The sequence below is a fragment of the Marmota marmota genome, unplaced genomic scaffold (assembly GCF_001458135.2).
Source record: "Marmota marmota marmota unplaced genomic scaffold, marMar, whole genome shotgun sequence".
Lineage (NCBI taxonomy): Eukaryota > Metazoa > Chordata > Mammalia > Rodentia > Sciuridae > Marmota > Marmota marmota.
Window position 1 is genome coordinate 11,512,610 of NW_025999999.1, and position 13,465 is coordinate 11,526,074.

The 13,465-nt window shown below is 40.6% G+C and overlaps 1 protein-coding gene across 7 annotated transcripts in view; it reads right to left on the reverse strand.

Annotated features, from left to right (window-relative positions):
- The window catches only part of Sorcs1 (sortilin related VPS10 domain containing receptor 1), a 469,029-nt gene that overhangs the window by 159,909 nt on the left and 295,655 nt on the right, over positions 1-13,465 (reverse strand). For all 7 annotated transcript variants that reach the window (XM_048807293.1, XM_048807294.1, XM_015494770.2 and 4 more), the window contains exon 4: positions 8,542-8,700. In XM_048807293.1, coding sequence (XP_048663250.1) covers positions 8,542-8,700 — 159 coding nt within the window. The remainder of the gene's footprint in view (positions 1-8,541; positions 8,701-13,465) is intronic.

Genomic DNA, 13,465 nt, shown 5'->3' on the forward strand with positions numbered 1-13,465 from the left:
TGCACTTGTTCAGAGTGCCTAAGGGGGAACTTGCAACATCTTTCAAGGCGAGCATTGAAGGACGATGAGAAGTTCTAAGACAAGAGATGTAGAGAAAAGTGTTCCAGAGGAATGGATCAATGGAAGCATATTGGAGCAGCAAAACTCAGAATTTTTTTTTTTGTTGTTTTTCTTTGACCAAGAGAAGAGAACCAGTGTGGCTGTAATGCAAAATGAAAATGGACGTGGGAACTGAAGCTGTAAATGGAGCCCGGGACCAGGTTGGGTAGGTACAAGCTTGCCAAAACTTGCAGGGAGCTACTGTAGACTGGATACAAACATCCAGTCAGCAAGGTCAAAAGGTGAGAGCACTGTGGCTGAGCATTCAGGCTCTGCTGATGCAGGGTGAGCAGGAATGGTGACAGGCTGCTGGCTCCATCAATCCCTCCTGAGGCTGGATTTGTCAAATCTGACAGAGGCCATTCCTCAGCTGTCACTGAAGGCTGTCACATCCCCCACAGTTGGGTTTGGCACTCTGAGGATTGGGGGAATAGATATATGAAACTGGAGCTGACTGAGAAGGAAAAGTCAATATACGATGTTGGGCCACTTTGATTTGGGGACATTTCCTGTGCACCCAGGTCCAGGGGTATATAGAAAAATAAGAAGATGAAATTTTGCTTGAAAGTTTCAAGAACTGACTAAAAAGTGGCAAATGCCAACATATACCTATATTTCAAAGCCTAGGTTGGCCTCAGCATAATTTTGTCTGTTCTAACCTTTTTTCAAATCATGTATTTTAACACATCCATTGCTCCTTGTTCTTGTATCCCATTTCTTTCAAATCATTAGGAACAGGTAGATTAAACTGTTCCAAATAGTAACTGAAAAAACAAATAATGATATAACCTGTTTAAACATGGCATCCAAGTTGAATGTAGGACTTCCCTGTTTGCATATGATGGCATTTCAGCTCAAGAATTTGTTTTATAAACAATGTTTGGGGTTGACATTTAGCAAGCTCCCTGGTTTCCACTCTAATTGCCAGTTTTGTACTTGGATACTTAAATTATTTACATATTCATGAGATTAGAAATAAGCCTGGACACTGGGAAATTTCAAGCACATGGAAATCTTGCCAAAACCAGCATGGTATAAAATGCTCAACATATTTTGTATGAATAACTGAGTGCCTTTTTACTTAATGCAGTGCCTTGGGGAGACGTGATAGTATAAGATAGATATCAGTTTCCTAAGTGTTTATGCTTGTGCAGAAGCCATTTGAATATCCCCACGGGTTGAAATTCAAGGATCCATTCGTCTTTTATCTCCATCTTACCCTTTTGACATTAAAGGGTTGCTAGGTCTATTCAAAAACAAATAGAATTACTGTGAAGATAAATACTTGGGCATTTAATGGTTTGATGCTATTATAATCAATAATATTATCCATGCACTGTATACCAGTTCTTCTTTGTTCCATTGATCTGGTTCCATGGTAGCTTTTAGTGATTAAAGGTATTCAACACTGAATCAAAGTGCTATATCTCCCATCCTGCAAAGACAGGGAACAAAAGCAGTGTCTGGCTAAGGCAGGCTTGCGGCTAATTGTAGTACAAGCTTCCCAGGTCTGCCTCATCTCGAGTGTTGAAATAGCACATTGGTTAGTATGTATGTGATGTTTGCTCTGTGCCAAGCTCAGGGTTAGTGTTTTACCTACATTCTCTCAGGGTCTTCTAACAGTCCCATGGAGCAGGTACTGTTACCATTCTTCCCACGTTACAGGGGGAGAAACTATAAAGTTACATGACCTACTGACCGTCATACAATCAGGGCAGAGTAGAGAGGTGACAGCCTTACCACTTTGCTCTATTGCATCTCAGAGCTGACACCTCATCTGCTTCCATATTAAGTAGGCAGCATTTCTCAGGGAATGTCCATGTCCATCATTCAAAACTACCATGACAAGTGTTGCCCCTGCACTAGGACCCAGGAAGGATCAATTGAAAAGAGAGAAAGGAACATTTTATTTTTAAAAAGTAGATAAGAAATTGCTTAAATAAAATCTGAGGAACTGTACAATAGGAGAGAGAGAGAGAGAGAGAGAGAGAGAGAGAGAGAGAAGCGAGAGAGAGAGAGAAGCGAGAAGCTAAAAGTAGTTCTTTTAAATTTACTTCTATGCAAGTAGCTGAAATTCTATCATTGGCTACCAAACACATTGGCAGTACATTTTTCCTTTTCTACCAATATATAATTTTAATTCAAAGTCAGCTTCCATCTACAGAGAGAATGCCAACTGTTCATATTTAAGGGTTTCATTATTTGTGAACAGAACCTCCTTTATTGAAACCTGTTTCCTCCCTTCAAAATCCCATTTTCATTTTGTATGTTTTAAAACATATTTATCAAAACCTTAAAGTTGAGGCCCACATGAAGACAGATGATTTCTGTATTTCTTTCATAAAATGTGATTCTTTGGAATTTATTGGAGATCAGGGGAAAAGCAGGTTTCCTACATAGAATTACTTGGAATTCTGCCTGGTTGAGCTTCAAAATAAATGGCACAATATAAATTTGTGAATATTCTAGAACTGTCACCAAAGAAGGCTGGCCCAAAAAGTTGTCCTAATAGGCTTTGTCCTCCCTGCACAGAATTGGTCACTCAATTTGAATAAAAACAAAAATAAGCACACACACACACACACATACACACACACACACACAAAAAAAAAACAGGAAGAAAAACAACAATAATGAGAAAGATGGACAGAAAAAGTAAACTGGGGACCAATATGAAGTAGTCAAGGAGGTTTATTTGACTTCCACAGTGTTCAAGTTTTTGAGTTAGCTGTAAATGCTTAAAAAATAATAAGAAAACACCACATTATGAGCAAAGCAGGATTGCTTCTCTTTAATAAATGGGAAGGTCCGGACATTGGCCCCGCCATCCTCCACAGAGAGGAGCAGGCAGGAGCCCGGCACTGCCTTTCCCCTTCTATATGAACTCTGGCTCTCCACTCGTCTCCATCCAGCCCCAGAGTTCTGGCCTGTCTGCAAAAATTGATTTCATGGCTGAAATGGTCTTGGGCATCCACGAGGGTAGGGAGAATCAGGGTGCTGCTCTGGGCTGAAGACCAGGCCCTTAGCTGGTGGTTAGGTCAGCAGAGCAGCTGGGGAAGGAGGAGGCCTGGCCAGCCTGGATGAGGAGACCAGTGGCCTCTCCTCCAGAGCTTGATGCAGCCCGAGTCCTGGCAGTCCTCAAATTGGCTTCACAGCTTTACACTTCTCTCTTTACAAATTGCTCCTCCAGTGTAAACCCTCACAGAGATGCCAAGAGCCCAGTACCCTCATGCTCCACAAAGCTGAGGTATATGCATATTCTTCTACTTTTCCCTGTGTTTTTCCCCCCTTTACAGTCACATCTGCTCTTTGTTTTCTCTCATTTCAAATGTTTCCCAACACATCATGTTTAGTGAGGTGTTTAAGACAGACTGAGAGATGCCGTTGGAGGCAATGTTTTATAGCACAGTTTGTACACTAGTTTATTGCCAAATTAAAATAAAGATGTAATCTGGCAGACTCAGCCTGCTGCTAAGCCTTCCTTGGGTGGTTTCCTGTATTGAGGCAAGAAAGTCGGGAAAACGAGCAACGAAGTAAAGGGCTGTGTCTCCTTTTTCCTGTCTGCTTCGTTTCCAAAGACAAAGAAACAAAACAACAACAAGAGCAGAATGTTCCGTTTGCCTACTGTTTAAATTACATAAATAAACAATAAATAAAAGAGCAAGATTCTCATGCTTCTATGATAAATGCCGTGGATTTCTTCCTGTGGTTCACAGTGGTTCACCATGAATCTGAGGGGCATGGTTTCCAAAAGCACACTCTCATATAGATCCTCAAAAGGTCAGAGTATTGCTCCTATTTCTGAACAGGTAAGTCTGAGGGCAGGGCTTTTTTAGCAGTCAGGCTATTTCTTTAACACCTTTAATAGGAAAAAGAATTTACACTTTTCCCTTCAGTCATTCTTGGGGAACTCACCCATTTAAGAGAGCATTTATCTCCATGCAACAGCACCAGTGGTTGATTTTATATGTCAGCCTAACGGGGCTGAGAAATTCCAGATAGCTGGTAAACCTTATAGTTGGGTGTGTCTTTGAGGGTGTTTCCGGATTACAGTAGTATATGAATCAGTAGGTTAAGAAATTCCACCTCCCCATGTGGGTGGACATCATCCAGTCATTTGAGGTTCCAAAGGAGAGTGCGCTCTCTCTTTTTGAGCTGAGGCATTCATTTTCTCTGCCCTCAGAAACCCACATTCCTAATTTTTAGGTCTCTGAACTTGGCTCTGAACTTACATGATTGGCACTCCTCCCACTTACCCCCACATCCTACTACTACCCAATTCCCAAGCCTTTGGACTTGGGCTGAATCACACCACTGGTTTTCTTCATTTTCCCAGCTAGCATAAAGCAGATCTTGGGCCCTTCATAATTTCATAAGCCAATTTTCATAATCTCTCTTTTACTAGTTCTATTTCTTTGAAGAACCCTGGCTAATGCAACTACTTAGATATTGAATATCACCAATAGATTTTTCCCTCCAAGGAAAACAACTAAAACATTAAAATTTCCCAATTTTGAGAAGTCTGACAACATTAAACCACACAAATTTATCCTTAATTAAAAACCACTTAAAAAAAAATCTGGCCTCCCATGGATCTGATGGCCAGCAAAACTCTTAACTTGGGCCAGTAAAGACAAACTGCACAAGAAAACTCTTTGAGTCCCTTATAATGCTCACATCAAAAAGCCTCCACTGGGTGTTCAAGGCATCCAAGATGAAACAGCAGGAGCAGAGCCTGCAGTCCATATGGGCTCTCTTCAGGCCAGAGATCCAAATTCTGTCCTCAGGACCTAAAAGATTCTCATTCACTGAAGTACAGAAAAAAACAATGTCAGAAAATACAGGAGAAAGAAATGTGGCGAGGTGTTTAAAGAGGGAGAAAGAAAGAAAAGAAAAAGAAAACAGCAAATAAGAAAAGCCAGGAGTAAAGACTTTGTTCTCAGGTAAGTTCTGGAGGAGCCACTATCCAAGGAGGCATTTTCTAAGAGATGGCAACTCAGCCGAGAGTTCTATTCACTAGTTTGATGTAAAACAGCATCCAGCCTATTGATACCAGCACTGAGGATGGGAGTTCTGAAGCAGCTGTCACTGAAACCCTGATGAGGTGTATGAAAAAAGAAACATTCTCCTTTGCTAGGCACATACAGCCACTGACCAGCCAACATCAGCACCGACTCTGCTTGATGCCCACAGCTACAGCTCTTCAGTCCTAAAAGCCCCATGGTCTACAAGTGATTGCCCGTTCTGATTTCCATACCAATGACCCACCTGAGTGACCACAGTCCCTCTCCACTTGACTCCAGACAATACCACCATTAGCCTGTGGCAATGTCTGCAGCCTGCTCCCCTCTGGCTGATGCTCCCAGCCTCATTCTGTGGCTCAAGCCTTGAAAGACTGAGTCTTGGGCCCCTTCCATATATATTATCAGATAATCCAATTTGTCATGCCAAGATGATTTATCCTTCATTCTTTCTTACAGAAACAGAAAGGTTGCAGAAAAACGGGCTTCTACCCATCTGTACACCTCAAAATATCACTCTTGAAAATGAGAACCCTATCAAATTTTATGGAATCATTTTTCTATTCATTGGGCATCCACAGATGATACCAGTTGGATCATTTTCCCTTTGAAGAAATGTATTCACTCCTCAGATTTCTGAATCCTTAGCATCATTTAGAGCTCAGATGAACAAGGGTTCTTTTCAGCTCTAAGATGACAGGATTCATTGGGTCTGTGGTGACAAAAGGTATCTTCTGTTCCAGACTTTCAACATGTGAAGCCAGCAGTATACCCATCACCCTAACCAGTCTTCTTGCTTTGGACCTCAGTTCATCCTTACATTAGCATTTTAGTTCTTGACATCCACAGGCTGAACACATCATTATCCTGACCAAAATTCCCAAAGGCTGCTAATTAGGAAAACAAAAAATTATTTATGCCTGCACAATCAGTTAAAAAATGAAAACTAATCAAAATTAGGTTCTAAAAGTGTGTGTGTGTGTGTGTGTGTGCGCGCACGCGCGCGTGCATGCACACACATTATAATTAGCTTTACCAGACTTTGGTTTTAGCCAAATACACAATCCTGTAAACATGGTTTTCCAAACTTTATATGATTATTTCTGATATTCCTCATATTAAAAAAATGTGCTCCTCTCAAACAGAAATCTGATGTATTCATGAAGGTCCAGGTGAAGTCATTTCATAGGACTTCAAAGTTATACATATCACTAAATCTCTATCTCCTCAACTATGGGCTACCAATTGCATGAAATTCATTCAGCTACTCTGATTGTGCAGTCATTATGCTTAAGTGAGGGCACTGACTTTTTAGCCTCTCTCAGGCATCGTGAAATTATATGTATTAATTAAGCTCCTTGATATAGTTATTATATACTGACATCACAACCACACAGAGTGTCTAAAACAGATGTGGAGTCTAGTATTTGTGGTTTGTTTCAAACTTGTTGGAGGAGCATCCGCTATTATAATTATCCATACAAACATATTGGAAGGCAAAGGAAGTCAGCGCTAAAACTATTCACCACAAAAGGCTGATTTGGGATCACAGTCCATGTGCCCTACCTCCTACAGGGTCATCCACTCTGCTATAGAGAGCTCAGGAGGCAGTGTTTGAAGTGACGGGACATGAAGGGTTACATTTATAGGCATCACTTCCAGCATAATTGCAAAGATGCAGAGTTTTCACTTAGCCAGGTAAATCTGGCCTTCACTGTGCCTCTGGCATCAGGGGAAAAAAATTAACCAACTGTCGAATAAAATTCAATAACCCAGTGGATTAAATGACTAATACTCTGTGTCCTGAGCTGCTCAGCCCTCATCTCTGTTAACTGAGACTTCCTGGGCTAGATGCACTGTGGCTTGACTCCAGGAACAGAATTGTGCATTCTGCTCAAAGGCTAGCCAGGCTGCTCAAGAGGAAAAAAAAGGACTAATTGTAAATCTTTTCTATTTTTAGGCATAATGTGCATTTTATTTGGCAGTAAGGGCACTATGAATAAAACTCCAATCGTAAGATGTTCATTTGCTTCCTCCAAAATGCTCACGTCAGTAGAGACCTTGGGAAATTGCTTATACCACTCCTCTGCCTTCAGAGAAAACCCCAAACTTTGATGCATGCTCAGACAGATTAAACTCTGGAATATCCTCCCAACTCACGCAGCCAGTTCTTCTTTCAATATAGATAATTTTAAAGACATGACTCCTCTAAGGGGAATCCTCAGTATAACTTCATTGAATAATACCATATATCCTGTTTTCCCTTTAAGTTTCGTGGCTATAGTCTCTCTCATATTTGCCTATGCATATATTGTTTCTTTTACTTTTAATTTAATTATATCTGCCATTGCTAACCTTATATTATAGCTGAGAATGTAAGCTCTCTAAAAGCAGGTGTTCTCTGCTTTTTTGTGGTACATATGTAGTACAGAGTACCTTGAATACAGTATGACATTTATGGGGCACATGCATGTGCACACAAATGTAATAAATAGCATAAACACATCTTGTGCTATCTTAAGAAGTGGACTTCTTCCCACTAAGTGAAGAAAATTCCTGAGGTCACTGGGTTCTGAGTAACACTACCTGTGCACATTATTGTTGTTCTCTGGTCATTTCTCTCACTTGTTTTAGCAAACTCTTAGCACCCTTCTTTGCATTTGTGCTTCCCTGTAAGATTCTGAGCAAAGCTATGAATCCTTTACTGTGAAAATTGATCACCTACCCATATACATAAAATAGTCTCCAATTCCATGGAGGCCAGTAGCTCCTGACAACCTCAGAGATCTGCTATAGTTTAGATGAAAGAATGTTGCCGAAAGGTCCGTGTATTAAAGGGTGCATCCCCAAGGCAGGGCTACCGGGAGGTGCTGGGGATATATAGGAGGTGGGGCCTAGTAGGAGGTCCTTAGGTCATCATGAGGATGCTCATGAAGGGGATGTGGAACCTTGGCCACAACTCATGCTTTCTTCTCTTTACCTCCCGGCAGATGAGATAAGAGATTTTGTTCTGCCACACCCCCTGCCATAAGGTGCTACCTTGCTGGAAGCCCAAAGGTTGGGGACATTCAACTAGAACCTCCAAAACTGTGAGTCAAAATAAACTTTTTTTTTCTTTTTAAGTTGATTATCTCAGTAATCTGTTACTGTGACAGAAAGCTAACACAGCATCCAAGTGAAGAACTGCTTCTCCAGTGTTTTGTCTAGAATCTAACCTGTATTCTTCATGCTGTTTGAGATGTTCATCTGGGTTAAGCAAGAAACCCAAGATGCTCTTTGCTTCCCTATATCTCACTGGCACAAAGTTCAGGCTATTGCACAGAACAGAAGCAGTCATCCAGATGAAATAAGAGGTGATTATCTAGCTCTCTTTTCCCTGGAGATCTGGGCACCAGAGTTTCAAGAAAGTCACGGTGCTCACCTTTTGGTCTTGACTGTATGCCAGAATCCAGTCTTCTTGCTTCGGGTGGAAAAGCAAGCTCTGGATGTAAAAGTTCAGCCGGTACTTTTGATACGTTGCCCCTTCATCTGAGCTGATCAATAAACTGCTCTCAATCTCCGGGTCTGTGAGTAACATAATCTGCAGGAAGAATGGTGGGGAAAAGAAAAAAAAACAGAGAATTTATAAACTTACAAAACTCAAAAATGAGCTAAAATTTAGACAAGGGAAAGATAAGGGGCAGGTAGAGAATTCTTGGCCAAAGACCTTCACTCTGCCACGTTTATGCTGCTATTGTGGATCAATGCCATCGAACCGTGAGAAATGAAAGGGACAGTGGAATTGGTAAGGAAGGGAAAGAGAGGGAGAACTGCATTTTCTTCCATAGGATTCCTTTTTTTTTCTTTTCCTCTAGTTACTCCTTCCCCTGCAACATTTCCTATGACTTCCTTAATGCCAGTGCTTCTTCATCTGGCCCCTTAATTGCTCCATTTGGCACAGTAAATGAGCGACTGGTTACTGTCTGTTGTGGGAACTGAGAACACAGAAACCCTATTGTTGTCTTCTTTTTTCTTTCCTATCCCATACCCCTTCATTCCACTTCCACAGTGTCCTTGTCATCCAACCCTCAACCTGATTTTCTGAGCCTTGAGTCAAAGTCTGGCCTCATGAAACCTTTCTCTTGGAATAATACCTAGGTTATTTTATCCAACATATTTATTACATTCTAACCTCCTATATAAGTTATTTGTTATTTTCTTTTTCATCTCTATACCTTCTGCTAGAACACAAGATCCATGAGAATAGAGATATTGGTCTTTTTTTTTTTTTTGTCTGTGGGCAAAATGTGAATGAAATTTCCATGAAAGCATATTTGCACTTGGTTGCCCTTCACAATTTTTAGCCCAGGGGCTATAAATATGCACAATTCACAGCTTCAGATATTTTGTACTCACTGGGATCCCCAATCTGGGCTGGAGCATTGCGAATAGTCCACAGTGGAGCAAGATGAACGAGGTGCCCTGAAAACTGCTTTCTATCGTCTCCTTTTATGCCTCTAGGGATGTATGATAAAGTACCTCACTCACCACCCTCTGTGGGTCTCCTTTCACTCAGTCAAAGGGCACACCTAATATCTCCAGACACAGGGCCTTAATGCTACACATTGACTTCTTCCCCATCAGCTTATTAATTGACATTCTCTGAGTTTGGTTGAGAGAAGCAAGAAAGATGTGCTTAATGTGTGGCTCTATGAAGAGAAATCACTGCAGCCTAGGATTTAAAGATTATCAGCCAAGGATGCGGCAGTTTCAGGAAGAGGGAGAGAGGAGACAGAGTGAGAACAGAGCCATGACATAAAGCAGCAGGCTGCCCAGCAGACACATACAGGTTTCTCAAGGATTCAGAGGCAATCATCTTAAAAACTAAGAAGAGTTAGTATGATCTTTGAAAATGGTATGTTTCTTACTACAAATGGCATGAAGTTTGCATTCCAGGCACATTGTGCCTAAACTCTAGGTTACTCAGGATAAGCTTAAAGTTTCTTGCTATTCTTCCAACCTCTTCTTGAAGAAGACAAGAGATATACTGGGGTAAGGAGAATGTGGTAACTGTCAGCCATACTCCAGACAAAATAGGAAGCATGCAAAACGGGAGTCTAATTCCCTCTCATATTCAGTGAAGCCACTGCCTGTCAACCATAAATTCTCACAGTTACAGGTTTATGTCTCACACTCACCAAGTAGACTGCTTCCCTCACTGGATGGTTGACAAGAGCCATCAGGTAATCTTCTAAGTACAAACTCACATCGCTTCATTAAACACCAGTGCATGCATTAAACAAGACTGTTTAGATGGCTCCTAAATTTACAGAGACATTTCCAGGTGATTTCATATTTATTGGCACATAAAAGCTGTCATTCTTCAAAAAACAAATAAGTCATCAAATGATCATATTGCCTTGTATGTCTAACCACAATTAACACTAATTTATAACAGCCTTTTGCACTACTGCCAAAAAGTAATTTTCATGATAATATGAAGTGGCTCCGTTTAACAGAGTATCTATTGTCTCAGGCAAAGTAATGATTTTCCCCTTGATTTCCTAGTTATCTGTTATCCAGAATATGTTTTCCTCTCTTCTTCACCACCTGCTTCACTTGACAACTTCATAAAAATAAAATAATTAAAGCTAGGCCTATAGCATACACCCAATCAAGCTGATTATTATTTATCCTCTATTTTAAATATTTTATATTCATCTATACTCTAAGGTCCACAGACTGTGTAAGATACTTTGTATCCAGATAATTGTAAGTGATAGTGGTGAAATAATGTAAATATATTCCAATAAATGGATAAATCCCACCCTCTCTATATAGCACTCACACAAACCCTCCATTTGTTAATCTGACATTCTGGAAATGATGGAAGAGGGCAGGAAATTTCTTCAAGTCTTTTTTATATATATATATATGTCAGTACAACGCAAACTTTCCACCGGTCCTTCTTTCAAGTTTCTGCTCAAATCTAACTCAAAACAAATAGGTAAATATGGATCCATTTTTGTGTGATCATTTCTTATTACACAAACAACTTGGTTGAGATTTCCAGTAGAATCCAAAACAAAAGAAAAATAAATGGTGCATGAGCCTATCCAGTTAAACTACATGTATATTTTCCTTCTTCTTTAATCACATCTTTATGTCATATCACAGAGAAGAGTCTTTATTCTGACTTTTTTCATTGACTATCATGATGTATATTCATTTGTAACTGAATCATAAGTGCACACACATTGGCATGCCTACTGAGTACAAGGTATTCCAATTTCTTCAACTCAACTTTTAATCTAACTAGTCTATTATTGGTACAAGGGTTAGGATGTACTTAAATTCCCAATGATTCCTGGTTTTGCTAGCTCAGGATGGCTCTCATCATGGTTTGGATACAGAGAATCCACCCCCCCCCCAGCCCAAGCTCCTGTTAATGTAGGAATATTCAGAGGTGAGATGATTAGATTGTGAGAGCCATAACCTAATCAGTCCATCCTACTTTGAATGGACTGACTGGGTAGTGACTGTAGGCAGGTGGGGCATGACTGGAGGAGGTGGGTCACTGGGGGCATACCTGGAAGGTTTTCCCTGGGGCCCTTCCCCCTCTCTTCTCTGTCTCTGCTTCCTGGCCTCCCATGCTAAGGAGCTTTTCTCTAATGGGCCCTTCCCTGCTGATGCACTACTTCATCTTGTGCCCAGATCAATGTAGTCAGTCATCTATGGACTAAGACCTCTGAAATCACGATCCCCAAATAACTTTCCCTTTTCTATGTTGTTCTTGTTGTAGATTTTAGAGCAATGAAAAGCTAATTATTACAGCTCTCTACCCTCTCTGAGCTCTTCATGTGACTTTGAATAAATGATGTTTTGTTGCATTTAATCTTCTGTATTCTGGAATATGATGTAAGTAACAGAATTTTAGTAGAACCCAGGAAAAGGCATGAACTCAAGCTCTGCACATTCCCAAAAGGAGCTCCCTAAAAGGAGAGGTCTCTGTTTGCCAGGAAAAAGCTTATTCCATAGTAGGTCCATATATCATTATAAATGAATAAAAGGATGAACAAGTAAAGGAGTGAATCATTTCATCCCTGGCTTCTGCTGAATGCAGCCCAGGGACCCTGTAACACTGTGAGTCCAAGTTCTCTTGAACAAGTCTCCACTGTTTGACGTGGAAACGAGGTGGGTGAAGACAAGAGAAAGAGACTGCTTTTAACAGGAGTAATTATTCTCTGTCCAAATGAGCCCAGGAGTGGTAAGAAGCAGTTCACCTATGCCTTGCAGGGTGTGCAGATGCTACACGGTCTGCATCTGCAGATGGATTGTTTTCCAAAGAAAGTCAATAAAGGCGACACAGCTCCTGCCACCCAACTCTAAGCGATCATTCATCATCCACTTCAGAAGGAGGAAGAAGCTTTATTTGCTTTTCCTCGAGGTGACAAATGAACACGAAATGCAATTTATAGATTTCAAATACGTCACTCCTCTCTTTCTTGGTAGTATTCCGACAGCTCAGTGTCATCAAAAATTAAATGTGTCCTCACTCTCCAATTTTCTCTAGATTCAACATATCGCTGCATGATGTAATTCTACAAAGTGTTGGCAAGCAACTTTCTGATCCTTCCAGGTGCCTACTGTGGAACTTCTTCTCAGAGGGAATCCTTTAGCTTCCCAGATTCCTTTTCTAGGAGTGTGTTCCCAGAATGCCACCATTTACCTGTTTAGATAAGGTGGAGTTTATATGGATCACTTCATCACCTTTGTGCCTATAAGTTTTCCACCATTTGTTTGGTCCTAATGCAAACAGTATTTATTTTTTGCATTGTTCATTGTTTATTTGCTCATTTGTCTATTCCTTGTCATTTGTGGGCTGGAATAAAAGCAAAAGTAATGTCCTACTGATGCAGATTTCTCTGTGTCTCTTTCTCTCTCCCCTTTGCTCAAGGCTCAATTCAGCTCCGTTTGCCCATATCACAGGTGCATAGTAAATGCTTTTCATGATGATAATGACAAGGATAAAGAGAAACTGCAACATCAGCAGTTATCTGCCTGCTTTATTCAAAAAGTAATAGTTCTATCTACAAACAGAATAAGAGGCTATTTGCCAGCCTTTGGCCTCAAAATTAAAAACAAATTAGGCAAAATGTAATCAGAGCAAGGAAGTAATTTGCTGACCAATGTGGGCAGAAGAGTGCCTATTCCCAATGTGGGCTGAGCATTTATCCTTCCCAGACAAGCAGAGAGTGAGAGCAGTAAGAGCTTATCAATTGCCAATTGTTTGGAAGGAATTTACAAAGGATCCCAGAAGGGGCCATAGAAAGAAAAACACTGAAGTACAAAAAAAAAAAAAATAG